The sequence below is a fragment of the Syngnathus scovelli genome, chromosome 11 (assembly GCF_024217435.2).
Source record: "Syngnathus scovelli strain Florida chromosome 11, RoL_Ssco_1.2, whole genome shotgun sequence".
NCBI lineage: Eukaryota > Metazoa > Chordata > Actinopteri > Syngnathiformes > Syngnathidae > Syngnathus > Syngnathus scovelli.
Genome location: NC_090857.1, coordinates 13,767,394 through 13,795,061, shown reverse-complemented (window position 1 = coordinate 13,795,061; position 27,668 = coordinate 13,767,394). Strand labels below are relative to the sequence as shown.

At 51.3% G+C, this 27,668-nt stretch overlaps 2 protein-coding genes and 1 long non-coding RNA gene across 9 annotated transcripts; 1 reads left to right on the top strand and 2 right to left on the bottom strand.

The window, feature by feature from the left end:
- Positions 1-51: 51 nt before the first annotated feature.
- mkrn2os.1 (MKRN2 opposite strand, tandem duplicate 1) lies at positions 52-2,179 on the bottom strand. Its single transcript, XM_049734379.2, has 4 exons — positions 1,965-2,179; positions 1,820-1,866; positions 598-754; positions 52-529 (listed from the first exon to the last, which is right to left on the bottom strand). Exons 1-4 carry the CDS (start codon positions 2,177-2,179, stop codon positions 328-330), a joined length of 621 nt encoding a protein of 206 aa, XP_049590336.1. The 3' UTR covers positions 52-327.
- A 72-nt stretch (positions 2,180-2,251) lies between these two features.
- On the top strand, positions 2,252-9,667 carry LOC137840772 (uncharacterized). Its single transcript, XR_011087794.1, has 3 exons — positions 2,252-2,393; positions 3,420-5,532; positions 5,607-9,667. It is a non-coding gene; the product is annotated as an uncharacterized lncRNA (long non-coding RNA).
- Positions 9,399-25,847, bottom strand: LOC125977588 (E3 ubiquitin-protein ligase RNF123). 7 transcript variants are annotated; one of them, XM_049734310.1, is made up of 41 exons: positions 25,678-25,847; positions 23,829-23,941; positions 23,289-23,373; positions 22,252-22,334; positions 21,733-21,830; positions 21,603-21,657; positions 21,405-21,490; positions 21,259-21,345; positions 21,120-21,187; positions 20,784-20,909; positions 20,591-20,705; positions 20,400-20,504; positions 20,206-20,331; positions 18,660-18,752; positions 18,443-18,516; positions 18,254-18,371; positions 18,081-18,180; positions 17,745-17,806; positions 17,592-17,663; positions 17,077-17,197; positions 16,552-16,653; positions 16,312-16,412; positions 15,336-15,513; positions 15,082-15,230; positions 14,903-14,986; positions 14,725-14,832; positions 14,474-14,651; positions 13,979-14,053; positions 13,753-13,840; positions 13,591-13,678; positions 13,429-13,513; positions 13,188-13,214; positions 12,539-12,678; positions 12,404-12,460; positions 11,948-12,079; positions 11,801-11,876; positions 11,655-11,739; positions 10,893-11,095; positions 10,730-10,824; positions 10,072-10,157; positions 9,399-9,955 (listed from the first exon to the last, which is right to left on the bottom strand). In XM_049734310.1, the coding sequence occupies exons 2-41, from the start codon at positions 23,887-23,889 to the stop codon at positions 9,850-9,852; spliced, it is 3,978 nt and encodes a 1,325-aa protein (XP_049590267.1). In that variant the 5' UTR covers positions 23,890-23,941; positions 25,678-25,847; the 3' UTR covers positions 9,399-9,849. The 7 variants fall into 7 exon arrangements, 6 of the variants coding, with proteins under 6 accessions (XP_049590267.1, XP_049590268.1, XP_049590270.1 ...); XM_049734311.1 differs by having other exon boundaries at positions 16,552-16,650; XR_007484688.2 differs by lacking the exon at positions 10,893-11,095.
- Positions 25,848-27,668: the final 1,821 nt, after the last annotated feature.

Sequence of the window (27,668 nt, the reverse complement as noted above, 5' to 3'; positions counted from 1 at the left end):
GTTTCCACGGAGGTGTCTTGCCGGCCGGCTCAAACGATTTGACGCATGATGTCAGAGACGTAGCCCATCTTTATTGAGCTGTACAACACTGACTGATGACATCCCTTTTTGCTCATTTGGATGGAATGATTGTACAAATGTTATCATATCCAAAACAAGGCAACATTTTTGCTAATCAGAAACTAGAGTAGGACAGAAAAGTACTGAAACACCTGTGACATGAGCACTCGAGTGTCAAGTTTCCACACAGGTGTATTACGTTGCCACGGCAACACACTTACGACGGGTGAGTTCAGGGTCCCTGGGAGAAATGAGTACTTGGCCAGCTCAGGCGGTCCAATACCCGTGACGAGAGACGTAACGGAACACCGCCAGATAGCCGGAGGCTGCTTTCACTCGGGGGAGCACCAGATCGGAGGTGAAATGCTCCTTCGTGATCGGTCGCCTGCCCTGCGACGTCATCAGCTGGTTGATGAACCCCAGGGCGAAACCGTAGCAACAGGAGCCAAACTCCCTCTGCTCCTCAAACCTGCACGCAGACGCACATGGACGGACGTCAGCCACCCGAGCAGAAGGAGCGGGCAAGGGAGCGATGACCTCTCTGGCGTCCACTCGTCCAGAGTGGCAAAGTGCTCCAGCCGCATGTCCCAGTCGGGGATGCAATCGCCGGGGGCCACCAGAGGGACAGCGATGCTCTGCTCCCAGCCATGGTGCTGGCGCCGAATGCCCGACTCGCTATAACTCCACACCGCACCTGCACAATCACATGTTGGTTGAGCTCAGGTTGGAAGGTTAACATCAGAGGCCAGTGGTGGCCTTCCCAGCTTTCTCTGCTGGCCTCGAAACCATCAAAAGCTCCGGCCGCTATTCAAGGGAGCTTAAAAAGTTGCATCTCAACGTTGACAGCAACAGCCCACATCGTCGTAGTTAGAAAGCTTTTCATAACAGCAGGAAGCTGCACAGACGCCTCCACTACTAGATCAAGTTGGAAGCCAACGTTAAAGGCATGACTATAGTGATCCCTCGTAGTGTCACCCTTTTTTATAACATACATACATTGTTTGTGCATCAATAAGTGTATATTAAACCATATAAGTGCATATGTTATCATTAGAACATTAAATAATAGTTTAATAGTTCAACCATGTAAATACGATATTAATACATAGTATAAATGACATACAGAAAATAATGTATAAACAATATAAATAAGATACGTGTGTGTGTGTGTGTGTGTGTGTGTGTGTGTGTGTGTGTGCGTGCGTGAGAAATATGTATAGTAGCTAGTATACATACTAAAAACATATGTTTTTAGAACTCTTATTATTATAACACATTTTTTATAACAAGGTACAAGTATACATACTGTAAATATGTTTTTAGAACTCTATTATCATATTTTTTTTATAACAAGGTACAATACTGTAAATATGTTTTTAGAACTCTTATTATTATTATAACAACTTTTTTTTAATAAAAAGGTACAAGTGTACGTACTGAAATTGTGTGGACACTCCCTGCCTTCTGCTGGCGTGTAGGCAACCTTTGTGCTATAATTCCTCAATTTAGACGGTTTATTTTGAATTTGTGAATTTTTTTTGGGGGGGGGAGGGGGGGGGCGGGGGAATTCGCGATGTACTGAAGCCGCGATAATCGAGCCGCGATATAGCATGGGATTACTGTATACTCCTATTGAAAGCTAACCTTGGAAGCCACTTTTGGGTTGACTGTCATTCACTATGATAAATAAACTGACAGGTGTGAATTGACCCAGCACCCTTTCTGCTTTCACTCACGCCAAACAAGTGTTGCGTATTACCTTCAGAGTCGGAGATGCCCACATGAAGCTCACAGTCACTTTCTTCACTGAACACACACACAAAAGCGCAAGAAATGGACATGCTTGCGGGGACAACACTTTCGTGTACAGAGTCAAGTTTGGTCGTCGTCGCTACTGCTTTTACCTGAGGCCGACCGCGCCGTACCGTGACGTGACCAGGAAGCAGCAGCCGGTGCGGTGTCCGTTCACCACGGGCGCGCGCAGGCGAACCGGGGCCTCCGCCAGGGATAAGCTCGGCGCCCGGCCGCACTCGGGGCAGCGCAGGAGCACGCCCGCGTCAGCATCCGTGAACACCGTCCGCCCGCAGTGGGAGAACCGCAGCAGGTCTCCCAGCTCCATGAAGATGCGTCCAGACTTCGGACCAGGAAGTGGCGCAGGTGCCCACTAGGGGCGGGGCCAAAGCGGCAGGACGCTTCCTGGAAACACTGCGCCGTCTCATCTGTTTTCATTTATTTAAATTTTGCACTAAGAATAATCGTCATGGCTCCGTTCATGAATAAATGCACCCCACTGCAAATCGTGTCCATCTACTGCGAAGTTCTCCCTGAAATTGGTTGGTAAAAATGTGTTTCGATTTCTTTATTTACCTAAAAAACAGCATTGCAGATTTAGTACGTTTTAGTCAAATGTAATAACGAAGTACAGTCAAACCTCGGTTTTCGAACGTCCCGGTTCTCGAACAAATCGGAATTCGAACGAAAAATTTGAGATATTTTTGCTTCGGTTGTAGAACAAAATTCGGAGGTTGAACCTCGCGAGATGAGCCGAAAGGACCCGAGAAAACCCGACCACGCGGCCCGGATGCCGACTGACTCCGTTCGTTATTGTATTTTCGTTACTTTGAGGATTATATTAACCACTAATCATGCCTCCAAAGAAAGCAAGTGGGAGCAGTAAAGCCATCCTAAAACACAAAGACGCTCCTAAAGCAATGCGACAGAGAGCAACACCGCCGCGCTGCGGTTGCGCGATCGGACCAAATTAAGCTCCCTGCGCACTGAGGTCCACTTAAAATTTGGAAAGTACATCAGGACTTTAAAAATATTTTCTAAATTTCAGCGACGGCTCTGTCACAATAATGCGACCAGCGCGGCGCGCTACTGTTGCGCGTTCTGCGGTGCGCTGCACTTGCGCGATCGGACAAAAATGAAAAAATGCTTAATAAAGGCGGTTGTTTTTTTTTAGTCTTGGAACGGATTAAATTTTGTTCCATTATTTGTAATAGATTCGGTATCCTGCACTCCAAATATGTTGAATATCCGAAGACAGTAAGCGCAATCACTTTCACTCATCAAGACTCTGAAGGCTAGGTTGAAGGTTGACTCCAGGTTTAATAACAAGGGAAAGGGTGAAACAACGATGCCTTGTATAACACAAAATGTAGGTAGTAGTTTTGCCGAACTGCAGGAGAGAATAGAACAAGCAGCGTTCGCTTTCAACACCGTACTAACATGCGCTTACTTCCTGATTCTAGTCTATCGTAACACTGATCACAGACTACAAAGACATGACACTCCCCGTCTGGCATTTTGCCACAACCTTAAAGACCCATTATACAGTTCTTACTGTTTCTTATCAGGGGCAAGAAGGAGGACCATCTCGGAGATGGGACGCTGGTACAGTTTTGTCCCGCCTGTCTTGGAGACCTTGACCTCAACTTTACGTACCATGCCATTGTTGCTGGGGAAGACCTGAGTAATCAGTCCCAGAGGCTACTCGTTTCTCACCAACTGATTGTCTTTGAGAAGGACAATGCTCCCAGGCTGAATGCCTGGAGTGGGAGCCTGCCACTTCTGTCGCGGCTGAAGTGATGCGAGGTATTGCTTCTTCCATTGATCACAGAACGTTCTGGCCAGATGTTGGACTTGGCGCCACTGGGACTTGTGGAGGTCTTTGATCCAGTCACCGACTGGGGCTGAAGGTCTGGGTGAGGAGGGTTGCTGGAGTAAGAATGAAAGGATCGTCCGGGTCAGTAGACACTGGAAGCAGACGTCTGGCGTTGATGATCATAGCGACCTCCGCCATCAGTGTGGAGAGTGCTTCGCGGCTGAGTCTCGAAGTTCCAAGCTGGAGGAACATTGAGTCCAGGATCTTTCGTGCTACTCCAATCATCCTCTCCCACGAACCGCCCATGTGAGAGGCGTGTGGAACGTTGAACTACCATGCACATCCTTGGTCCAGAAGGAACTTCTCAACCGAAGTGTTGTCGACGTTTGAGGGGATCTTCAACTCCTTACAAGCACCGACAAAGTTGGTTCCTCGATCGGAACGGGTGAGCTTCACAGGGCCCCTGACGGCAAGGAAGCGCCGGAGGGCGTTGATGAAGCTGGAGGTATCTAAGGACTCAATGACTTCGATGTGGACGGCTCGTACACTCATGCACATAAATAACACTGCCCACCGCTTACTGTGAGCGAGGCCACCTCTTGTACGCCGTGATGATACGGTCCATGGTCCAAACACATCGATGCCCACGTTCGTGAATGGAGGTTCGGTAGAGAGGCGGTCTGCCGGAAGGTCGGCCATCTTCTGTGTTCGGGGGGGGGGGGGGGTACCACTCAGTTTGAGACATGTGACACACCCGTGGATCAGGCTGCTCACAGGCCTTTTGCCGCCAATTATCCAGAAACCAGCGGCCCACACAGCGCCCTCAGTGAACTGTCGTCCCTGATGTTTTGTCTTCTCATGGTGGTATCGAACCAAGAGCGTTGCTATGCGATGTTTGCCAGGTATGATGAGAGGGGTTTTCTCCTCTTGCTGGAGCTGCGCTTCTCTGACACGACCTCCGACCCTCAGCAGACCATCAGCGTCGATGAAGGAATCTAAGGATTTGAGAGGGCTGTCTTTAGAAAATTTCTCCTTCTTTCGCAGACAGGCGTACTTGTGAGGGTAGATCTCCTCTTGAACTGCCCGGCTGATGGTTCTTTTAGACCAGTGGTTCCCAAACTTTTTCAGGCTAGTGCCCCCTTGGCTCCCCAGTGAATTCCTACCACCCCCCTACCGCCCACTTCGTCCTCACCGCCCCCCCAGATCTTTCCACCGCCCCCAGGGGGGCAGTACCGCCCACTTTGGGAACCACTGTTTTAGACTGAGACAGTTCATTGATTGAGATTGTTGCGTGGCAGTGATGTCAACCTTTGCAGCCACTGGCTTCGGTTGTAGAATTCTTCTGGAAACAACAAGCAACATGGGTTAGGCGAGCTATGGCGTGGGTCAACGATGTCCAACTTAAGAACTTGGAGAAGCGCTGAGACCCGAGTTGTTTGCTCGACATGGTTGTGCTCATAGTCGACACTAGGGGACGGATGTCTGGATCTGATGAAGGATTCACCAGCTCGAAGGAGTCTTCTTCAGGCTGGACCTTAAGGAGCTGCTTCAGGAACGCAGGTCCAGACAGCCAGCTGGAGTCTGAGAGACGTGCAGCAGTCACGGACCTCGTGGCAATATCTGCAGTTTTCAGTTCTGTAGACACGTGCTGCCACTGCTCTTAGTCCTCCTTCAGAGGAGGGGCCACTTCTGCGTGCTTGTTCCGAAAGACCTTCTCCATGAAGGTGAGGAAATGCTGTTTCATCGCTGGTTTCCTTTCCATGATGTTCAGGAACGAGAGGTCGTCAATGGAGGGAGCCACCTTATTATCATCCTTTGTTTGTTGAAACACTGGAGAACCCAGCTGGTTGGTTTCTCCGTTGCAGGTAAGTTTCTCTGTCGACTATAGCTTAGGATGATCGGTGCCTTGGAATTGACTGTACCTCTCTTTCACCTGAAGGACGTTCGGGCAGGGTTCGAAGATGGATGGATTGCTGGATTGCTGGATTGCTGGATTGCTGGATTGCTGGATTGATTGATTGATTGATTGATTGATTGATTGATTGATTGATTGATTGATTGATTGATTGATTGATTGAACGAACTTTATTCATCCCACAGCGGGGAAATTCACTTGTCACAGCAGCGCATAGGAGTGCAAGAATAATACGAGTGCAAGAATAAAACAAGTGCCGGAATTACAAAAAAGGGTAAATAACAGACAAGGACAAACACAAGTGCTGCTCGTAGAGACAAAACACATTCACTTAGGTGGCATTCATGTTGTAAAGTCTGACAGCAGAGGGAATGAAGAACCTGCGGAACCGTTCCTTCCTACACCGAGGGTGCAAAAGTCTGCCGCTAAAGGAGCTGCTCAGGGACCGCACACTCTCATGGAGGGGGTGAGGTTTTGTCCATGATGGATTTAAGCTTAATCGACGTACTCCTCTCACCCACAACCTCAATGGAGTCCAGGGGACAGCCCAGGACAGAGCTCGCTCTTCTGACCATCTTATTCAGTCCCCCCCTGTCCCGGTCAGTACTGCCCCCACCCCAGCAGACCACAGCGTAGAGGATGGCTGAGGCTACCACAGAGTCATTGAAGGTCCGGAGGAGAGCCCTGCACACACCGAAAGACCTCAGTCTCCTCAGCAGGTGGAGGGGTGTTTCTGCTCTGTAGTCCTGGTATACAGGGCATTTATGGTGTCAGCCTTGTGAACCCCTCCCAAATACACATTTCCGACGATCACCCATCCAAGATCAAGTTTCTGGGTGAATGGAGCATCTCTTGGACCGTTCACCTGCTTGCGGACTTTATGGGCCGTGATGATGTCTCGCCCAAGGAGAAGCATTATGGGGGCGCTCTGTTCAAGTTCTGGAATGAGATGAGCGATTGATTTCAGGTGAGGGTGGTTGGATGCAGCATTTGGAGTTGGTATCACGGATCTGTTGTTTGGGATTTTGTTGCATTCTACAAGACTTGGTAGGGGAAGCCTAACTTTGCCGTCCATGGATTCGATTTGGTAGCCCGGTGCTCTTCTCCCTGTGGTTTCTGTCACTCCAGAACATGTGCGGAGAGAGTATGGAGAAGGGGGTCCTTGGACATTGAAGGTGTCAAAGAACTCAGAACGAGCCAAGGATCTGTTGCTGTGTTCATCGATGATTGCGTAGACCTTTGTCGCTTTCTCACGATGGTTGACAGGGTAGATCCTGACAAGGCAGATTTTAGAGCATGATCTGTCGCTCTGATTGCCACCGCAGACATCGGTGCAATTGCTTGTGACCTCCGAAGGAGCTGTAGGGGCTAGCTCCCCGCCATGCTCTGTAGTGGGGGCTGGCTCTTTAGTCTGTGATACTGGTCCAGGGTGAAGTGCAGAGTTATGTTTCCCGCATTCAATACATGTGTCTGTATACTTGCAGTCCTGGGCCATGTGCTTCGTAGACGTGCAACATTTAAAGCAGATTCTGTGCTCTTTCAGGAATGCTCTCCTCTCCTGTATGGGTTTCTCCCGGAAAGCCCGACATTTCCTTAACAGGTGGGGCTTTTTGTGAATAGGGCACTGACGATTGGGGCTCTTGGCTCCAGCGCTCCGCTCCGCAGCACCGACGTCCGTCGTGTGGACTGAGATCTCCTTTTGTCTGTGCATTTTGGTGTTCCTGCTTGTTTCAGGAATGTCCATTTGGCTAATGGCCTTGAATCTCGGGTCATTCATGATTTTAGCCTGATGGAAGATGAAGTCCAAGAAAATTCCAAAGGGGGGGAATGAAACTCCATAACGTTGTTTGTAGCTGAGTCCGTTAGTCCGCCACTTCTCTTGCAGGCTAAAGGGCAGCCTTTGAACCAAGGGACTTATTCCTCTGGCTGTGTCTAGGTACTGAAGGCCTAGAAGGGTTCCGTCTGCCTTGGCTGGTCTTAGTTCCATCAAGTGGTCACTGAGCTCATGGAGCTTTGCACAGTTTTGGTTGGTGATTTTTGGGCAATTGTTGATGCGTTGGAAGAGAGCCTCTTCGACTACTTCCGAGGCTCCGTAGCATGCGTTCAGTCTGTCCCGTGGTTTGACTAAAGAAATTAGTCCTCGTTGGGGGTGATTGGCATTGACATCCCTGATACACTTTGCATGCTCTCCCGACTCTTTCCCGAGCCACTTGACCAGTAGATCTATCTCCTCGCTGGGAGTGAGATTGAGTCCTCTCACTGCATTTTGAAAGGACAGTCGCCAAGCTCTGTAGCTTGCAGGCTTGTCGTTGAATTGAGTCATACCTGTAGTGACCAGCTCGCGACAGGCCAAATGTCTGACAACGTCGTTGATACCTGATTGGTTGTGCTGTTTGCTTTGGGGTGTGTAGTTGGGCACGGTAGGACGTGATGGACCCCGGTATCTGGGTGTAGCTAAATGTTAGAGATTTGCTCACTCCAACTTGTTTTGCAAGAACCACACAGGAGACAAGCAAGTCCTTTTAGACACCTGCAGGTGGAGAGTTCACTCGCTCAAGCAATGAAATCTGAAAGTCTTCTTCCTGCAAGGGCATATTTATTAGGAGGAACAGAGTGGGGGTGAGAGTGGACAGGTTTGGTGAACCCCCGGCCTCTGGTAAGATCAGACCAGGGGGTGTTTTACGATGTTGTGGGAAACAGAACAACTTTGATTGCTTCCTCTGCAGCTGGTCAATCAAGCAGAGGAAGCAACCACTTTATTTTACTGCGTTGTGAGAGCAAGACAAGATTGGTTAATCATTATAGTCTACATTCCAACATAATCCTACGATAAAGATAACCTGGAAAACCCTAACAGGCAGGTGCCAGATCATGCTGGAAAATGAAATCATCTTCTCCATAGAGCTTTTCAGCAGACGGAAGCATGTAGTGCTCTAAAATCTGGATTTACTCTGGACTTGATGAAACACAGTGGACCAACACTAGCAGCTGACATGGCTCCCAAACCATCGCTGACTGTGGGAACTTCACACTGGATTTCAAGCAACTTGGATTTTGCTCCTCTCCAGCCTTTTCTCCAGACTCTGGCGCCTTGATTTCCAAATGAAATACAAAACTTGCTTTCGTCTGAAAAGAGGACTTTGGACCACTCTGGAACTGTCCAGTGCTTCTTCTCCATAGCCCAAGTCAGATGCTTCTTCCGTTGTCTTGAGTTCAGAAGTGGCTTGACCATGGGAATACGGCTATTGTAGCCCATTTCCCGGACACGTCTGTGAACAGTGGCTTTTGATAGCTGGACTCCAGCTTCAGTCCACTGTCTTTGAAGCTCCCCCAAATTCTGGAAGTGACTCTTCTTCACTATGCTGTTAAGGCTGCGGTCATCTCTCTTGGTTGTGCAGCGTTTCCTGCCACATTTCCCCCTTCCAACAGACGTTTTGTGGATGTGCTTTGAAACTGCACTCTGTTAACAGTTTGTTCTTTGAGAAATTAATTTTTGTGTCTTACCCTCCTGATGGAGGGTGTCAATGATGGTCCTCTGGACAGCAGTCAGATCAGAAGTCTTCCACATACTTGTGATTTAGTTTACTGAACTAAGCTGAGTGTTTTTCAAGGCTCTGGAAGCCCTTGCAGATGTTTCGAGTTAATTAGACAATTCAAGTGATTAGTTGAATACCCTACTAATATAGTTATTCATGATATTCTAATATTTTGAGATAGCATATTTGAGTTTTCTTAAGCTGTATGCCATAATCAGCAATATTAAAATAATAAAAGGCTTGCAATATTTCAATTGATTTGTAATGAATCCAGAATGTATGACATTTTTGTTTTTTTAATTGTATTACAGAAAATAAAGAACTTTATCACAATATTCTAATTTTCTGAGACAGGCCTGTATGCAGCAAGCACATGCATGGACATCTCAAGCCTGCATCCTCCAACACACACATCCATGTGCTTGCTGGTGTCTGCTTTCCTCTGAAAGGTCATCTTCACACGAACCACAAACACACGTGCGCAAACGCGCACATGGTTTGGAGTTCCTCTCCCTTCCTGCGTGGATTATACTTCCTGTGTTTTGATGATGTCACCATGAGAACAACAGTTTTGTTCTTTGCAATGAATAATTTAATTCCATGACAGGATAGTGAAGGTCACACACGTAACATGTATCAATGGCTCCATGGACAAAGGAAATGATCCTCACACACGGTCCTGAACGGGAGTGGGCGTCAAAATGCGCACGTGACGTGAAAGGAGGTGCGTGCTACGAGCTGGAGGCGGGGGGCTTGCAGTAGTCGTCCACTGCCGTGATGGTGGCCTTACAGAAGAAACAATCCTTGTTGTTCATCAGATGCTGATTGATGCAGGCCCTAAAAGCAACAAACAAGAAGGAGGGCTCACAACTCCCAGCCTGCATTGTGGCAAGCGCCGCAGTCCTGTTCCCGAGCGCGCGCTTGTCTTAGCTAATTACTATCTATGAACTGACTTGCAGGACTTGTGCGAGCAGGGCTGAAAGATGGCCGAAATGGAGTGCGCGTAGCAGATGGGGCAAAGGTCATCCTCGCTGGCAGGCTAGAAGAGATCAAAAGAGAAAAGGCGCACGTTTGCCACGTGCAGCTCTTCAGACACTCCGTGTAGGCCCGGCAAGTCCGAAAACAAGGCAAAATCAAAAGAGAACAGGCTGAAGTGGAAAACTCAATCGGACCGAGGATTGGATAGGCTCACGCTGGCAAAAGCAAAGCAATCGAGTGCTCAACATGAAGCGAGCGGCCTGAGCTTTTGACGGGTAACTTGGGCCGGTGGTGTCGAAGGAACGGACCTGGATAGGTCTTCCTCAAAGTGCCGCGTTTGTGACGAGTGAAACGCCTGAAAGAATGGCCCGAGAGGCCTTTGCGACAGAGTGCCGCCTTCAGATGTGATATGAATATGTTCCGTCGCCACGCTTGTCACTCAAAAGGCGCTCTGGCAAATCGTTTGCCCGTTGAGATGAAGGCAGGTGACCTTTATCTTTTGACGACCTCGTCCTATGGTGGAATCCAACCAAAAATGACATTTAGCCAATGGCAGGTGGACGCGCAAATGGACGAAGGCGCGAACGGACGGACGCGCTGCCATGAGTGGCTTTAGAGGTGATGGAGGACAACCTGCATGCTGGTCGCTGCCTTCTGCGATTCCCTGGTGAGGAAGGCCAGCATGCTTTCCACCTTCAGCTTCTCGTCCTCGCTGACGTAGTCGCTGTCTGCAAAACAAAAGCAAAGCAAAGCAAGCAGGCACACTAGTAGAGGCGTGGAGGCGCACGCGACTCACAAGCATTGAGGGAGAAATGCTTGAGCTCCGAGGGGCCGGCGAGAGGGGGTGGAGCGACTGAGGGCACCGGGACGGAGAAGGAAGAGGCTAGCGCGGGTGCCGTCTTCAGGCTCGCCTGGTCGCCGGCCTCGCTGAGAAGGTGACGGATGGAGTGAAGCTGGAAGCACGGGTCCGACAGCAGCACGCAGGCCGCGCGACACGTCCTGGCACAAGGCAACTCGTCAGCGCATGCCCCCCCGCCGAGGGCCCGGACCACGAGCTCACCGCCAACACACACATGGGAGCCCCAGGCGCAGCAAACGGACACGGTCCTCGTCGCACCCTAGCGATCCCATTACACGGCCCCTTGCACCCCACCGCCATTACCGCTACCGCGATGTCCTGGCGCCTGTGTGGCACCTTTGCTTTGCCTTCCAAATCTTCAGCCAAGAACAAATCTGCGAGGCACAACTCCAAAGACGAACAAACAACTCAGCCGGCGTTTTCGGCTGCGTTTGTAGCGGTCACCAATTCAAACCTAAAAAGCCGCGTATCCCTTTCACAACGTTTGCAGCCCATGTGGCGCTTTCTTAATTCATGAGCAGCGGACGGCAGGAGCATCATTAGCAAGCATCCAGCAAGGATGCTCAGGCAGTCGGAAGACATCGGAAGGGCTCACGCACACGATGCTAATACCAAACCCACGTGCAGGGATGTGGCCTGTGGTGCGGTATGGGTGCAAAAAACAAGAAGGAAAAAGAAGCAGCAGAAGGTGGGACTCACCTGTGCCGGTCGCCATCCACAAGAAGTCGAACAAGGATGCCAGTGACGGCCACCAGGATGGGGTAGTGGTCCACACTCTCCAGACCTTCAGGGCGCAATGGCAACATGAGTACGTGCTCAGGTGGGTCCACCGGCTGGCCGCCTACCTGGCAGTCGCAAGTTGACCACGCGGTCAAAGAGGTTCTTCTCGGCTGTCACCCGATTCAACACCTGATTCAGCAACTGTGGCGCACAGTGCAATTGCGGGTCACCACCTCGGCCAAAACGCCACGGCGGGTGCAGAGCTGGCCCACCTGAGCCAGGCGGCGCAGCAACAGCTCGGCGGACGGACGCGACCAGTCCAGGAAGATCTCCGGGACCAGCGTGACCGTCATCTCCAGTACCCTCAGCAGGCTGACGGACAGGTCAAAGCAGGTGGCGCATACCTGCAAAGCCACAAGATGCTCGGCGGATGCTTGCAATCCATCATGCGTCATGAGCCAGCTGCAACCGCCACCAATGGACGCCTGATGTCCAGGCCAGACACAACTTCACTTTGTTTGCAGCCCCACCCTATACTTAGCTTTGCCTCCTGTGGCCTGAGGTGAAACTGTTCTAGATGATGCCGAAACTGCCTTTGCTCACTGAGGGCTTCTGTGGGGTGCAGCTGTGGGGTGAAGCTATGGGGTGCAACTGTGGGGTGCAACTGTGGAGCGCAACTGTGGTGCAAGCGCAGCCACCCGAGCCGCTTTTCCACAGGTAATGCTCACCTTCAGCTGACGCGTGTCCACAAAGTTCCTCTCAGGACGCTCGGCTGCCTGCTGTATCTGCAGCGAGGACAAGATGCCTCAAAGAGGGCCAGATGGAAGGTGGGCGTGTCTTTGGGCGGGGCAAGCAGGCGTTACCTCCTGAATCATGCCGATGAACTCGGAGAAGGCCCAGTTGAGCTGATTGAGGACGCTGTTGAGGAAGGAGGCAGCCATGTCTTTGTCGGTGCTCAGCAGCCGGGCCATGTGTCTCTGAAGCAGCAGCGACGGACATGGCTCTGGGGACCAATTGCAGCTCACAGGTCACATAACGGCAAGAAAAGCAAGAAAAGCTGCCGCGAGACTGACTGCTGGCCAGGGAAAGACGGCGCCGCAATCCAGTGGTCCCCCCCCCACCCCCAACCAAGGCTTCCGTGCATCCTCGGAGGGGATGGCGAATGACCATGCCAGAGGAAGAAAACAAAGACTGGCCAGGGAAAGACGGCGCCGCAATCCAGTGGTCCCCCCCCCACCCCCAACCAAGGCTTCCGTGCATCCTCGGAGGGGATGGCGAATGACCATGCCAGAGGAAGAAAACAAAGACATTCAACCGAGAACCAAACACATATCAAGGTGGAAACTAAACTTGAGGAGGATTTTGACTCGAAAAAATGAAGGATAAAAGGGAGGCTGGAAAAATCATTGTGGAAACGGAAATCAATAACAGGAGAAGCTTGCAACACAACTGCACGAATAAAGGCTAACTCATTTAAATTCATTGGACTCAAAGACATCAAAGAGAACTTACGGTGTGAACACGCAATGGTCAAATCCCCTCCAAGGGCATGCAAAAAAGAAAAAAGACAAAAGACAAAATGACGACAAAAGACGCATGAGCATGCGGGACGGGAAGACGCTCACTGAGGTCACACGAATCCATCAAAGACAATCAAGGTGCCAATCAAGGTGGCAAACACATGCCATTTCGACCAAGGATGAGACGGACGGACCAACGCGGCGGTGGCGAGGTGACAAGGCGGGCAACGTACTCTGGAGGCTGGGGAGGTTGGCGTCCTCGGGTTTGGTCTTGAGGAGGTGCGGCAGGCGCGTGTACCTGTAGCCAAAACCGCAGCCCTGCAACATACCCGATGGCACTCAAGGGCAAACATAAAACCACCATACATTCTACAAGGAAGGAAGCAAGAGCGCACCCGCCACAGCCGGACCAGGATCCAGTTGGTCTGCGCCCAGGGTCTCTGCTCATAGGGGGCCAGCAGGTTCCTCATCATGGCCACGCGTCTGAAAGCACAAGTGCACGCTCGCCAGCCAGCCCACCAGACAGCCCGCGGCTGTCTGACACGGGAGCCACTCACTGGTCCTCGGGGATCCTCTCCACTGCCCTGAGGGACTGCGGGTAGCAGACGTAGCTGGCCAGCGCCTGCATTAGTGCGTCTTTGATGTCTATGAAACAAAAGCGCCGCAGACCAGTGACGCTTTGTTCGGGGCGCTGTACTTACTGCCTTGGTCAAAGAAGCGGCACGACGCAAATACTGAGCGGGTTAACGGTGGCAAAAAATGGTGTGTGCGTGCACGTGTGACCTGTTCCGACGATGCGCGGATCCGCAAAGTGTTTGGCGAGAATGGCCGCCAGCTGGGTCAGTGTTTCTTCGTAGCCTACGGGGATGACAAAGTCAGGTTGGCGGGCGACAGACTCACAATGGGCTGGCAGGAGTGAGGCCGCTGGCAACCATCTTGCGTTGCCACCCAATAACTTGAGTTGCTTCTTTTTTATTTTCATCTCGTTTTGTGTGTCTGGAGCAAAAAGGGCGGCGTGGGCAGCATGCCTCATACCAATACGCACTACCCTGCATATTAGCCGGGTTTTCCAATCCTTGTCTTCTGAGGCCCACCCCCACCGTCCGAGGACTCAACAGTGACGAGAAAGGGAAGTGAGGGCCACAAATTGAGCCGACCTGCATCCGTGGCCCTACCGAGACGGCGGATGCACACTCAGCGAGGGCGGCAAGGCAAGACAGGTGGCAGGGGCTCTCGCGCACACGTATGGCACGCTGTCGACGTTGGGGCCCAGCTCACCCGGCAGCTGCTCCATGCCGCCGGCGGGAGCAAAGTAGTTCTTGAGCGCGTTGTAGGCGTACATGGCCACGTGGAGGTAGAACTCGGGGACAAAGGCGAAGAGCGAGCCCGTACGGTCGGCGTGCTCAATGGTGCCCATGCACACGCGCAGCAGCCAGTACACATCCAACATCTTCTCCTGCGCGCACAGTGGCGGTGACGAGGCCTGCCGTGTGCTCGGCTCGCCATGCTGTGCGCGGGTGCCGCCCCACCTTGGAGTATGTGGTGGCGTTGATCCAGGCCAGCCTCCTGCTGAGGTGATTCAACTTCTCCGCAAAGACCTTCTGACTCTTGCCGAGTTCCTCCAAGATGTCTGGCCTCTGCAGCGGCAAGCCACAGCACACATGGAGACAGACACATGGAGGCGCCTTTACTCGTTGTCCCACTTACTCCGGGCGGACATCGGGCCATCTTCTCGTCCGTGTCCTTGAGGGCCACCGCGTACTCGCGCACGTCGTCGGCTACTGCCACCATCTGCACAAAGGCCATGAGCACCTGTCAATCACGGATGCAAACGAAAACAAACGGAAAAAAAAAAGATGGCGACGGGCGGGCGGGGCAGGGCGCACCTTCCCCAGTTGCTGATGCACGCTGAGGTTGTACATCATGACAATCCCGTCGGTGAGCTCCAGAAGTGATTTGTCGGCTACTGGCTGTTGCAGCCAGCCCACAGGTCGGCCCAGCAGCAGGCCGTCATCGCCGCCGTGGCTCCCTTCAACTTTAGAGAACAAGAGAGCGCGGCGGAAAGGATGACGAGGAAAGGGACAAGGTGTTTGTGCAGTTTTTTCCCGCAACAAAGACGGCAAAGCCCCAGCTGACTTACTGTCCTCCTCGGTGCGCCGCTCCATGGCGAGGGCCCGCACTTTGACCTTGTCAGGCTGGCCAAGGGGTCGCCTGGGGGTCACGAGGCCGACGGCAGCGGCACCGAGGAAGCGGTTGGTGCGGCCCAGGGTGGGCGAGCCCAGCCAGCCGGGCCGAGCCGGGGTGCTGCCCGCTGGCCTCTGGGAAAAAATTTGCCCACATGTGACATCTACCTTAGGAGATGTGATTGACGACAAAAAATGAACTTATTAACATTCCATGGGATGCACACCGAGACCAGCTCAGGAACTGGCCGACACAAAAGGAAAAGACTCGCTCAGGACTTTTATATTCTCAAGCGAGAAAATGTCGAGCCTTGTTAAGTAGGTTTCACTGCACTGACTTTGCAAGTCCTTCTTGAGCAGACTCGTTTGCGTTTCATCCAAGTTAGACATTTGTTGCTTTTTGCGGCTCTTTTTATTTTAACTCTCACCACCAAGTCAATCCTTCTTATGTGCTCGTGCATTGTTGTTTTTTAAACACTAAATAATGCCAAATAAAAAAGGAACGGCAGTTAGGGGAAGGCTTGTCTGCGTAGACACCTCTGATTATTCGATTTGTCAATAGAATAATTCATCCATCCATAGCATATGGAATGTAATATAACAAAAGAATAGCCTGAAAAAAAGGAAGCCAGTCATGCCCCAAAGCTAACGCTAGCACACATGGGCGGGTAACGGTACGCTTGACACAGACCCTGGCCAATTTTGGCAGGCGTGGCATGTCACCGAGCTCACGTTGCCGGCTGAGCTACCGTCACCGGCCGAGCTCATGTCGCCCGCCAAGCTCACATCGCCCACGTGCCCATCATGACGCCCTGACTCAGAGAGGCAACTTGTAAAGCGCACAACGGAAAATTGTCTCGCCCTTCATACGTCCGTCTGCAGCATTCAATTTGAAAAATAAGGACCGACGGCGTTTCCAAAGCCAAGACCAACCTGCGCAGCGCCGCTCTCCTCATCCTCATCCAAGTCACCCATGGACGCCGCTTGGATCTCGGCGGGGTCGATGATGACGTTGGCCTGAGCGGCCAGGTCGTCTGCGGACGCACAAGGTGGGCAACGCCTTTGACGTTAGCTCGTCAGCCAGCGGCGGCCAAGGGCAGAACAGGCGAGGCAATCTTTAGCGAGCATGTCGGCAGTCCAGCCTTTTGGTGTCACCCACTGCGCTGCACTGACCTCTGAGCGTCTTCTTGAGATGCGACAGCAGCCCACCCAGCCGCTGCAGGTCAAAGTAGTCCACCTTGCCATTGTAGAAGAGCTGCGGCGGCACAAACGCTGCTAGAGACGCATGTCGACCGGCGAGGAAAGCAACAAGAAGCCACAGGTTACGTGACACTGACACGCCGCCATCAAAAGTATCAAATGATCCGAAACGTTTCTTGGGCATCATTGCACCGGCTAATTCCAAAATGAAAAGATGTCAAGACTTTTGCTGGGATGACATCAATGAGCCTTGCACCCCGCTTGCAACATACTGTGATCGGCAACATAGCAGTGCCCACAAAGCCCTTCCCCACTTGTTCTTATTTGGACAACCGAGGTTTGCACCTGGAAAAAGAAGACACTGCCTCTTATCCGGTTACAAAAGTAATTTTGGTGCTGCCCTGCGGGACGACATTTGCTGACAGAAACAAAAGGTGGATTGACAAAGACGGTTTCTACGGTTGCATCTGCAGCTGTGTCTGCGGCAGGCTTTCCTACCATCACTGGTGACACTGCCCGAAATCTTCTTGCAGCTTTCATCCCAGCAGGCGCGCACGGCCGTGATCAGGCGGTGCAAGAAGCACAGCATGTACTCGGGCGGGCACAGGGCTGTGGGATGCTGCGGGCCCACACACGCAGTGCTCACGTTATATTTTCAAGCATTGGCAGCACCGCATTTTTATTCTTACAGCCTTTTCCAAATTGGAGCGGACGAGATGAGGAATGACCCTTGCCTCCACAATGACTAAGGTTAAGCCGTTTTTCAAAATCATAGTGGTTCAACAGTTCAAAATCCCTCCTTGAGTTAAACCAAATTAATGCCATCTAAGAAATAATTCTTGTGTGGCAGCAATGACGTGTTCTGAGCTTATGGGCGCGTTAACTCAACACTGACCAATCGGCCACCGTGTGATTCCCAAACCACGTGAACCCCAAACCGTGCGAACCCCCGTTTTTCCTCCGTTTTGGAAAGAGGCTGCAAGCAAAGCCGGCTGCTGTGCGCTTGCTCTTACCCCTCTGTTGCTGGCGTTCTCTTGCAGGAACCTGCGGAACTTGTTGAGGAAAATGTAACGCGAGGCTTTGCCCTGAGCAAAGTCACAACAGGACCCACACAAAAGACACGTATGTTGTAAAAACGATTCTTTTTCCTGAGCCCAAAAACTTACCGTGCGCTTGTCTTTGTTGTTGAGTAGCAGCCGGAGGATCTGCACTTGCAGCTCTTCCACCACTAGACGGAGACAACAAGCCATTTTATTGATTGTGCACAGTCTTGTCACAAAGCAGAATGGGCGGGTTTGGTGTTGCCAAATAGTGAGCGGGAGCCCTCCTGCTTGTCTCGCCCCCAGCAGTGCCCGCAGATGAGCAGCTTCCGTCAAGAATTTTGGAAACGGTGCGGTGCACATTTGGGCCTGCCCCGCGGAGGAGGTTGTCGGTGTGCCGCCAATGCACTTGCACCGTCAACGCGTTGGTGAGGAAGCGTCGGTTGGTCGAAAGTGTTCTACCTTCGATTCTTTTTTTCAGCCGCTGACACCCTCGCTCGTAAGCTCGCCTCCGCAGACGCTCATCAGAACTCTCGTCTTTGGGCTGGCGCTCATCCTTTCCCTGATGTACAAGAGGATAACTAGGCTCAGGTGAGCAGGGGTACGCAGGTACACGTGGGTGGAGATGTGTGCACCTCTTTGTCAAAGTGCGTGGGCCACCAGGTGGTGGGGATCAGCTCATCTAGCCCTGCCTCCTTCACCCGCAGCGGAGTCTTGATGTAAAAGAACACCACCGAGCGCAGCACGTCAAACGTGCACTCCCGTTAAGGAACATGCACCGAGGGTGCGAGGACGTCCGCCACCATGTGGACGCGCAAGGATATAAGACGTTGTTGAGCAGGTACTTCCTAGACTTCTCGTGACGCAGGATGGCCGTCGTCAAACGAAGGTAGTGGATCTGAAAGGACATACAAAAGTTCCATCACACATGATTTAGAAGACGAGTAGCAAGAAGTCAGGCACAAGACCACAAATGAAAACGGGCTGATAAAAGCCGGCGCAGGAACAGCATCAAGACGACCTACGAGGGGCACTGCGTACCTGGAAACCGAGGTCGGGGATGATGGGGGAGAAGCGGTAGGCCCTCAGCAGCGACATCATCAGCTGCTTCAGACACTCGTTCACCTCATAGTCCTGTGGGCGGGCGAGCAAGACAGGGAGGGAAGGAGGCAGTTACAGCGCACGCCGGGCGAGGCGGTCACAGCGCACGCCGCATGAGGGAGCACTTACCGTAATTTTCGGACTATAAGTTTTTTTTTTTCATAGTTTGGGTCCCCCACCCAACTTATACTGGGGGGGCAACTTATACTGAGGAGCGACTTATATGTGAATTATTTAAAAAACTTTAAAAAAAAATAAAAAAAATAAAAGTGAAACCACGATACACGAATTGCGATGTAGCAAGGGATTACTGTAATTTCAATTTCAAGTGACGTCAGCAGCGCGGCGTGGCGGTTGTTTACAAAAAGGACAAAGATTGATCACGGGATGACGAAGATGACGACGGGCCCCACGTACTACCGGCATCATTAGTGGCTTTGTTTGTAAGTGACACGGAGGACGAAGAGTTTGAAGGATTTAATGATTTGGAGTAACACAGAAGGTTTAAAAAACTATTATGGCTTTTACGCACGCCCGGTCCTACTCTACGGAGCTCTCTTTAACCTCCGTGGATGGAAGTCTGGGACCGGCGCTCGGCCGGGTGGCTCTCCGGGGACGGTGGATGGGGCTTGGACATGGCTTTTACGCACGCCCGATCCTCTTTGATGGAGCTCTCTTCCACCTCAGTGGCTGGAAGTGCCACCACCGGGGATGGAAGTCGACGCCGGTGCTTGGAGCCGTGTGGCGGTTAACTATTTATGTTATAGTTATTTGATATATTTCATTCTGTGTAGCAACTTGTATATGTTTTTATTGTTACAGTTCAGTAGTTGTCGGCTCGTTGAACTCTTGTTTTGTTAAATAAAGAGCCGTTTACCAAACGCACGTCTTTCCTTGTACTTTGTTAACGCTACAATATTGTTATATACTAGATCTGTGGAATAACGACGAGGCTGACGTCAGGGCACACGCGCGGCGTTGTTGACAAAGGACGAGGAATTTGATCGATGGATTTAATGATTTAGAGTGACACAGATGGTTTGATATTATTACTTATATAATAGTTATTTGATATATAATTTATATATCGTTATATGGGCCTGTGGAATATTTTGAAGTGCAAGCGCCGTCAGCGGCGCGCACCCATTGTTGACAAAGGACGATCGGTGGATTTAATGAATTGGAGTGACAGATGGTTTTATAAACGTGTTATTTATGTAATAGTTTTTTTGAATAACTCTGAATGTTACGTCAGGCCTGTTCTCAGCTCTTCGTTTGTGTTTGTCACGTTAGCATACCTATCGTTTAGCCTGTTGTTGCTCGTTCATGTCTGTTCTTGGTGTTGGATTTTGTCAAATAAATTTCCCCCAAAATGCGACTTATACTCCGGAGCAACTTATATATGTTTTTTTTTCACGTTATTGTGCATTTTATGGCTAATGCGACCTATATTCCGGAGCGACTTTTAGTCTGAAAAATACAGTACCTCCATGAGGAGCCAGAAGAGGTCGAGGAGCTGTTGGATGAGTGGATGCTCGTCCACGGAACCGCCGCCCTCCAGGATTCCCAGCAAGAAGTTCATCAGCACGTCCTCCACCAGGTAGACTTGGCACTAGGCATGGTGGTACGTTTACGGTCGACAAAGACGCCACCAAGGCCAAGGAAGACGCGCTGGCTCACCATCAGTGGAGCAAAGTACTTGAAGATGTGCGCCATTGTGATCAGGACCGTTGCCTCGCCGTTGAGCCTCCACACGGAGCAATCCGCCTCGGCCATCCGCTCCTCCTGCGATATACAAGCAGACGCACGGCAGGAGTGTCACTGTCCTGGCCCGCGACTGTGATGTTTTGCACGTGGGCGTGGTGAACAACCTGCACGTGGATGTGCGTGCACAGGACATTCTTGACGAAGCCCAGCAGCTTGTGAGCCTTGAGCAGATCGGCAGCCGGCGGGTCCTGCAAGGGCAGGTAGCCTTCGCACGGGTACGTGAGCGCCGGCGTGTTAAGAACAAATACAGCGGGACAAGGCAGGCAGGCGGGCGGACAAAAGATGGCAACAGGATATCTGAGCGGCCGGCTGCCAAAGTTGAAGGCCACAGACTCCTTGAAGGACAGGCTGATGGCCGGGAAGTAGGCCACACCGGGGCCCGTCTTGATGTCGGCGAACGCCGTACCCAGCGACTGGCCGTTCCTGGGCACACACTGACACGTTAGGGCCTGCTTTGAGTGCATCCCTTTCGGAAGTTGAGAAACAACTTGGCAATGTGTTACAAGAGCATTGGCGCTCAAGGGCAACAACAACTTGTTGGAAGAGGCATCTCCCGGAGAAGCACCACCGCAGAACGGGCGGGCCGAGAACAGCACGGATTGGCGAGGGGCGCGTCCAGCATGTATGACTTACAGGCAGAAGGCGATGCTGGCATCGTCCAGGTCTATCAGACAGCTGACAATGTCCCCCGCCGCCCACGACTGCCGGCGCACAGACAAAAAGGCAGCGTCATCGCCAGCACTGGCGGCAGAGCCAGAGAACGATGGCTCACCTTGCCGTAGTTGGTGGTGACCACGTTCCACTTGCGCACTCGATTCCCGTCGTAGGCGTATGAGTCGGGCGTGTCGCCAACACCCTCCTGACATTAGCGGGTGGCCGTTAGCGAGTGGCCGTTAGCGAGCGGCAGCGAGAGCTCACCTCCTGGTTGAAGCGGCAGTTGAGCGTGCACCAGCCGATTTGCATCAGACCCTGCGAAGAGATCAGCACCTCGTACGCCCACTTGCCTGCGTGCAAAGGGTCAAGGGTCAAAGGAAAGGCCCCGCCCTACTTTGGCACTCTAGCGCCAACAGGGTTTGACGAGGGCTTCAAAGCGGCTTTTGGCCCGCGCGTGCTCACCTTTGTACACGCAGGTGGTGGCCCGGATGGAGCTGAAGTTGCTGTGGCCGATCACCTGAAGGAGGCGTGGTGGGCAAAGGTCAAGGCGGGTGGCGAGGTGACTTGTCAAACAGGGAGGCGCCCGACCTACCCCCAGCAGGTCGTCGTCCACAAAGAGGAGGCCCTCGAAGCCACCGGTGTGATCCAGGACCACCGGCTGGGGACCCAGACGACCTTCCAGCTCACGGTCTGCGTGACAAGTCACCAAGCGTTGCTCGAGGTGCCAACGCAACATCCTCGTCAGGATTACATTGATGCTGCCTTTTAAAAGCAACATTGTTCTTCAAGCACAAAGACTGCCTTGAAAATCTGCTTTTGAGCTGCGATTCAAGGACTGGCGCCGGCCGATGACAGCACAGCGCCGACACGTTTCAGAGAAGGCGCCGGCCGTATAGACGCTCTATAATCGTTTTTTTCACGAGGTGGGGTTCTGACTGCCCTTTTGGCTGGCTGCCTTCCGCTCACGTCCGGGACAACTCCACGTTCCTGTTTCACACGCTGACTGGCGGATCGGTCGCCAACTCCGAGGCGCTCCAAAATGACACGCGGGTCAGAAAAGCACACAAAGGAAAAAAAACGAGGAGCCAAAGAGCGCGAGGTGCACACGTACCCGAGGCGCTGTTGTCAGCCGTGTCGCCTTCGCACAACAACGTTTGCAGATGAGTGTCCAAATCCTGGAAGGTCAAAGGCTTCCTGAACACCAGGGGGAGTAGGCGAGTCGTCCGGGTTGCGCCGCCAAAGGGAAGAAGACCAATAACCATCATCACCAACTTGAAGAACATTTCACATTTGGAGAGGCCTGCAAAGCCAACATGCAGTAGGCGTGTGTATCTGTGTCTATGAATACAAGCGTCTGTTAGACAACACAGCAGCTGAGCCTGTGCCACTCCGCATTCAAAAGTTGGAAACAGGCTAAAGCAAAAGCAATGCCTAAATTCTAGAAAAAGGTGTACTGCTGCCATTCATCTCAAATTCACATTTTTTCATGAAACAAGTTGCGCACTGGTTAGCACAGCCGCCTCACAGTTAGAAGGGTGCAGGTTCGATTTCACTTCCGACCCTCCCTGTGTGGAGTTTTCATGTTCTTCCCGTGCCTGCGTGGGCTTTCCCTGGGCACTCCGGTTTCCTCCCACATCCCCAAAACATGCTTGGTAGGCTGTTTGAGCACTCCAAATTGACCCTAGGTGTGAGTGCAAGTGCGGATGGTTGTTCGTCTCTGTGTGCCCTGCGAATGGCTGGCAACAGGCTCAGGGTGTCCCCCGCCTACTGCCCGATGACAGCTGGGATAGGCTCCAGCACACCCGCGACCCCCGTGGGGACAAAGCAGTACAGAAAATGGATGGATGGAAGTTGCAGCCGTATTTTGCCGTGACAAAGATTTTCTCCTCTAACTAAGCCTTTGAATTCTGGGAACTGCACCAGACGGGAAGTCCAGTCCAAAATGCACTTGTCTGCTGAGTTCAACCATGGGACGGAAGCAGCAAAACGCAACAGCTTTCAGCCATCCTGGCCGGGGGCGGCCATGTTGCCATAAAAGGAGGAAGTTGTCATGGCGATGCTCAACTGCGCTCGCCTGCATTGCCTTCAAAAAGCAGAAAGCTGCCCGGACAGCAGCCGGCCCAACAGACAGACAGACGGACAGACAACCTGAGGGAGGGCAGAACAGCGGCCTCATCGGCAAAAGGGAAGACGTGATGCAAATAGTCGCTCAGCAGCCTCTCGTTGACGATACCTGGGGAGAGATAGAGATAGCCAGAGAGAGGGGGGGGGGAAGAGAGAGAGAGAGAGAGAGAGAGAGAGAGAGAGAGCGAGAGAGAGCGAGAGAGAGAGAGCGACAGAGAGAGAGCGAGAGAGAGAGAGCGAGAGAGAGAGAGCGAGAGCGAGAGCGAGAGCGAGAGCGAGAGAGAGAGAGAGAGAGAGAGAGAGAGAGAGAGAGAGAGATTGAGTGTGCCACAAGGTCCGTTTTTGCCGTACAGGCAAGTTGAATCGTTCGCACGACCGCGCTTGCCACTCAAATCGACTTTTCATCTGTCTTGGGAGTCACTTGCACCTGTTGCCTTCAGACAAGCCACAGCGCTAAGACTCGGCGCATCCGTGGCATTTTCCAGTCTTGTGCACGACCGACGGGACATGGCACCATTTGTGAAAATGGCTGCTTGGGTTTGCAAAATCGGCGGAAAGCATTACCAGCAGACTTGGCTTTGTCTGTGTCCGAGGCCAGCCTGTAGTCGCGGTGGCTCAGCGCCATGCCACCGCTACCTTTGTAGCTCGTGGTGTTCGCCGGGAAGTCGGCCAAACCGCTGCAGACACACACAAATGAGAAAAAAAAATTACCACAGACACAAGCGGCATCCTGGCCTTTGTTTTCCAGCCCATCCTGAAGGCTGCGAGTCACGCGAGCGAGACTCTTCCATCGTACGGCTGATCCAACGGCAGAAGAGCAAGAATCACCACGGAGACAAAATTGACGCTGGGGCGGAGCGGACCTCTCTGTGACTTGCTCAATCGGACGGACGTCTCGGGAGCCTCTATTTTCCATCCAGGTCAGCTTCACCGTGTTGCCAAAGCCGTGAGACAACAGCAAGATGCGAGCAGCCGGTGCCTCATCTACGGCTGGCCTTTTGTCATTTTCAGCCGTCTTTGTAGCCATTGTGAAGCAAGCCAAGACACTTTCTTAATGGGAGTGGGAGGGTCCCCAACTGTGACTTTTGGTGCAATTGGACGTTTTCCTGCTTTCACTCCCGACAACTTGGCCCATACGCCTCCCATCCTCTCCATTCCAACTGGAGCTGAAGTCATGACAAGACCCTCACCCCCAAGGGTATCAAGTCGCTCTCAAAGCAGCACCGCCACAGAGCAGCTAAATTTAGAAAACACACAAACTGGTTTGGAGCGGTGGAAAAGGCAGCCAGTGCTAAGTGCCCGCTCACCTGCCGGCTTGCCTGAATATGATCACCCACCCGCTTGTTGATTTGCAGTGCAATCAATGTGCGAGAATTGCATTTCATGTGGACAAGTTTGCAAAGTTAACGCTTACGCTTGATGTTGGGATATTAGAAAAGTCATACACTGCGCAAATAAATCGGCGGCTTCCCTAATGTGAGTCTATGTATTCCAGGACTGTTTTTGTCAGAGCGGCAAACATTTACGCGCATGAGTCATCACTCGAGGTGTCGAGCCAGTCCAGTAAATCTCAAAATTAGTGAAAATCCAAACCGTATAATCAACTGAAACCTGACGAAGCCTTTTTCTGACTGATATTGTTGCACAACAACAAAATAATGAATGAAGTGGCTTGTACTTAAGGCTGTTACTATCCAATGTTTATAGAAACATTGTCTTAAGTGTCTTATCAATTAATTGGATACATTACATACATTTTTGGTACGGTGTGTGTCAAAAAAAAAATAAACTAAGAGAATTTGCTGCTCGACTCAAAACTCCTTTGTACCTAATCCATTAGCCTTTCTTCTGTTATTGGCAGTTGGTAGACCGGCTCATCAGCTCATGACTGCCACCAACCGAAGACGGCCGCCATCTAGGGCTCCAATCAAATTTTGCTTATAGGTCAAGCATAACATGGTCGTATTTGGAAAGGCTCACAAGTCAAGGCACTCGTATCTCGGGGCACCGCTTTACTGGCAGGTTTAACACGCCTTCTTGTGTATAATGTGTGTGAAGTGTAGGCTTGACGCTCCAAGTCTCGCAGAAATGTTCGACTCTTTTCCCAAATGTCTTACGATGATGATGATTACGAGCCTCCTGGAGAAAAATCGGGGTGTCAGGTAGATTGACGACGTCACTCCGTCATGGGGGTTTCAGCCTGTGTGGCAACATTAGGTGAGCCGAGCGGTCCCAAAACATGCCTTCGTGCAAAAGAGAACACCAAAGGCCACAATAATGATGGCAAACTAAATGAGCATAAGTGGCAATGGCTCGGCCATGCTAGCAGATTGCTGGCCGAGCTACCTAGCAAGCTAACAAGACGAAACACGAACATAGTAAAACAAAACAAAAACTATCATCACACTTTTACCAGTTTTGTCCTGCTTCAGTTCAACTCCGCTCGTTCTTGCGCAGGATGTTGTTGGGGCCTCTGCGTGATTTAAATCCCAACCGAAGAATGCGTGTGGATTTCCTTGAGTTTCCGCTCGCTCAACACAACAGTTTGGCTTGGCCACACCTCCCACGCTACGGAGCCTCAGCTGAACCAGAAAAACTCCAACCGCGAAACTAATCGCCACACATCAAAAGCAACTGTTTGTCAAGGGAACGTTCCTGTCATGAGTCATGACCGCTTTGCTGCCACGCCAGAAAAAAATCATACAAAAAGTACGTTATGAAATCCACGTTAAAAGCGGTACGTTTCACAGTGTGATGTTGGGTGTACATTAGGACAGCGGTCCCCAATCACCGGGCCGCGGACCGGTACCGGTCCGTGGGTCACTTGGTACCGGGCCGTCAAGCCGCACAGAAAAAATAGACGCCCTTTTTAGAAGGGCGTGACTTATTTGACTATAGTCAAATAACTGACTATAGTCACTTTGCTACAAAGTAGGGTGGGCTGGCTTGGCTTCTCCGAGTGCTTACAAGCAATGCCGAAACGAAAATGCACGTTCACGGAGGAGTTGAATAAAACCATTCCCGTCCTTTCGCCAGGGTCGTGATCCTTATGAAGCGGAGTGCTTGACATTCAAGGCAGGCACTTGCGTGTCTGTGGCAAATAAAGGTGCTAACTGTTAGGTTACGGATTCTAGTTATTGATCTGACTCCAAATTGCGATCAACACTTAACACATAAATTGCTATGTCCTAATCCACACACTGGCGCACCTAACAATTTTGCGAGTTCGTTCTGTCAAAGAGAAGACCAGTAGATCAATCAGACCAAATTTACCAATTATTTATTCCTGACAAAGCGCACTAATACAGGCCTGGGTCCCGGGTCCCTCACACTAAAACTCGTGCGTTTTTGTGACCACCAAAAGACGACACATTCTTCCGGGTTGCCCAGTTTTAAAGAAACACAATATGAATATTAAAGCATGCAAAATATTGTGAGATGATTGGTCGATGGCCATCTCCTCCCCGGTCCAGGTGTCGCTGAGGTCAGACAGTTGGGTTTTTCCCTCGAAGGCCGGTCTCATAGACGTGCTGTTGTTCTTGTTCCTAACCGACCTTGAGATGGTCTCCTCCGGTACTCCCTATCCGGGCCTATTCCACAACACTTTGAAGAAAACAAGTTCATGCAGTTTGTCTGCACATTCCTCGCCCCCCACCAATCCACACGAGCACTCTAATACTAGATATTAATATGATTATAAGTTTAACACAACCTTAAAACATATGTTTGCAAACTGCCGAAAGCACATTTTCCTTTATTCCCTCTCATGACCTCATTTATGAGGTCATCACCCGTTACTTTAGCAAACAGCTACCAGCGCGCTGTCGATCCTTCCTTCCCCCCGCTGCTCATGTTGAGTCACCAGGGCATATTGGCCCATCGGTGGCAACGGGCCGACGGTTTTCTCGATCAACCGGACAGTGAGTGACCTAATACATGGAATACAACAACAATCGCGTAAAATCATAATTGTAATAAAAATAGCTACAGCAACAAGCACAGACATGATGAGGCCTTTCCAGCTTCCGAACGTTTTCATCCAATCAGACCAAATATCGGTGTGTACGCCTGAATGATCTTTCATCTTTTTGTTCAGTGTCCTTAGTCCTTCCAACGCCCTGGTCAGTCGGCCTCCTGGTGCCGTGTTGTTTGGGATGAAAGTACAACATGCATCACCAAACATTCCACACACACCATGTTCCTTAGCCAATAGCATGTCCAACGCAATTCTATTTTGGAACGCCATTAACGACGTTGCAGCCAATTGTTCATGAACTGCGGCAAATGATTCAGCTGTATAATTACCCAGTCGTTGGACATTGTAATGAACGTAATTAATACGGTCTACATTTTTACTGGGGGTGATCCATAGGAAGATACTTTCGAATCCCGAGGACACTTGAT

What these genes read in the sequence shown, in the direction of transcription:
- LOC125977588 (XM_049734310.1), bottom strand. Translation starts at nt 23,889, where the DNA reads ATGGCGCTGAGCCACCGCGACTACAGGCTGGCCTCGGACACAGACAAA. An exon ending in CGGCATGGAGCAGCTGCCGG is followed by an intron (nt 14,054 to 14,473) that starts GTGAGCTGGGCC and finishes TCATCCCCGTAG; the next exon opens with GCTACGAAGAAACACTGACC. An exon ending in TCCTGGTCCGGCTGTGGCGG is followed by an intron (nt 13,514 to 13,590) that starts GTGCGCTCTTGC and finishes GGTATGTTGCAG; the next exon opens with GGCTGCGGTTTTGGCTACAG.
- mkrn2os.1 (XM_049734379.2), bottom strand. Translation starts at nt 2,179, where the DNA reads ATGGAGCTGGGAGACCTGCTGCGGTTCTCCCACTGCGGGCGGACGGTG. An exon ending in TACGGCGCGGTCGGCCTCAG is followed by an intron (nt 1,867 to 1,964) that starts GTAAAAGCAGTA and finishes GTGTGTGTTCAG; the next exon opens with TGAAGAAAGTGACTGTGAGC. An exon ending in GACGAGTGGACGCCAGAGAG is followed by an intron (nt 530 to 597) that starts GTCATCGCTCCC and finishes GTCTGCGTGCAG; the next exon opens with GTTTGAGGAGCAGAGGGAGT.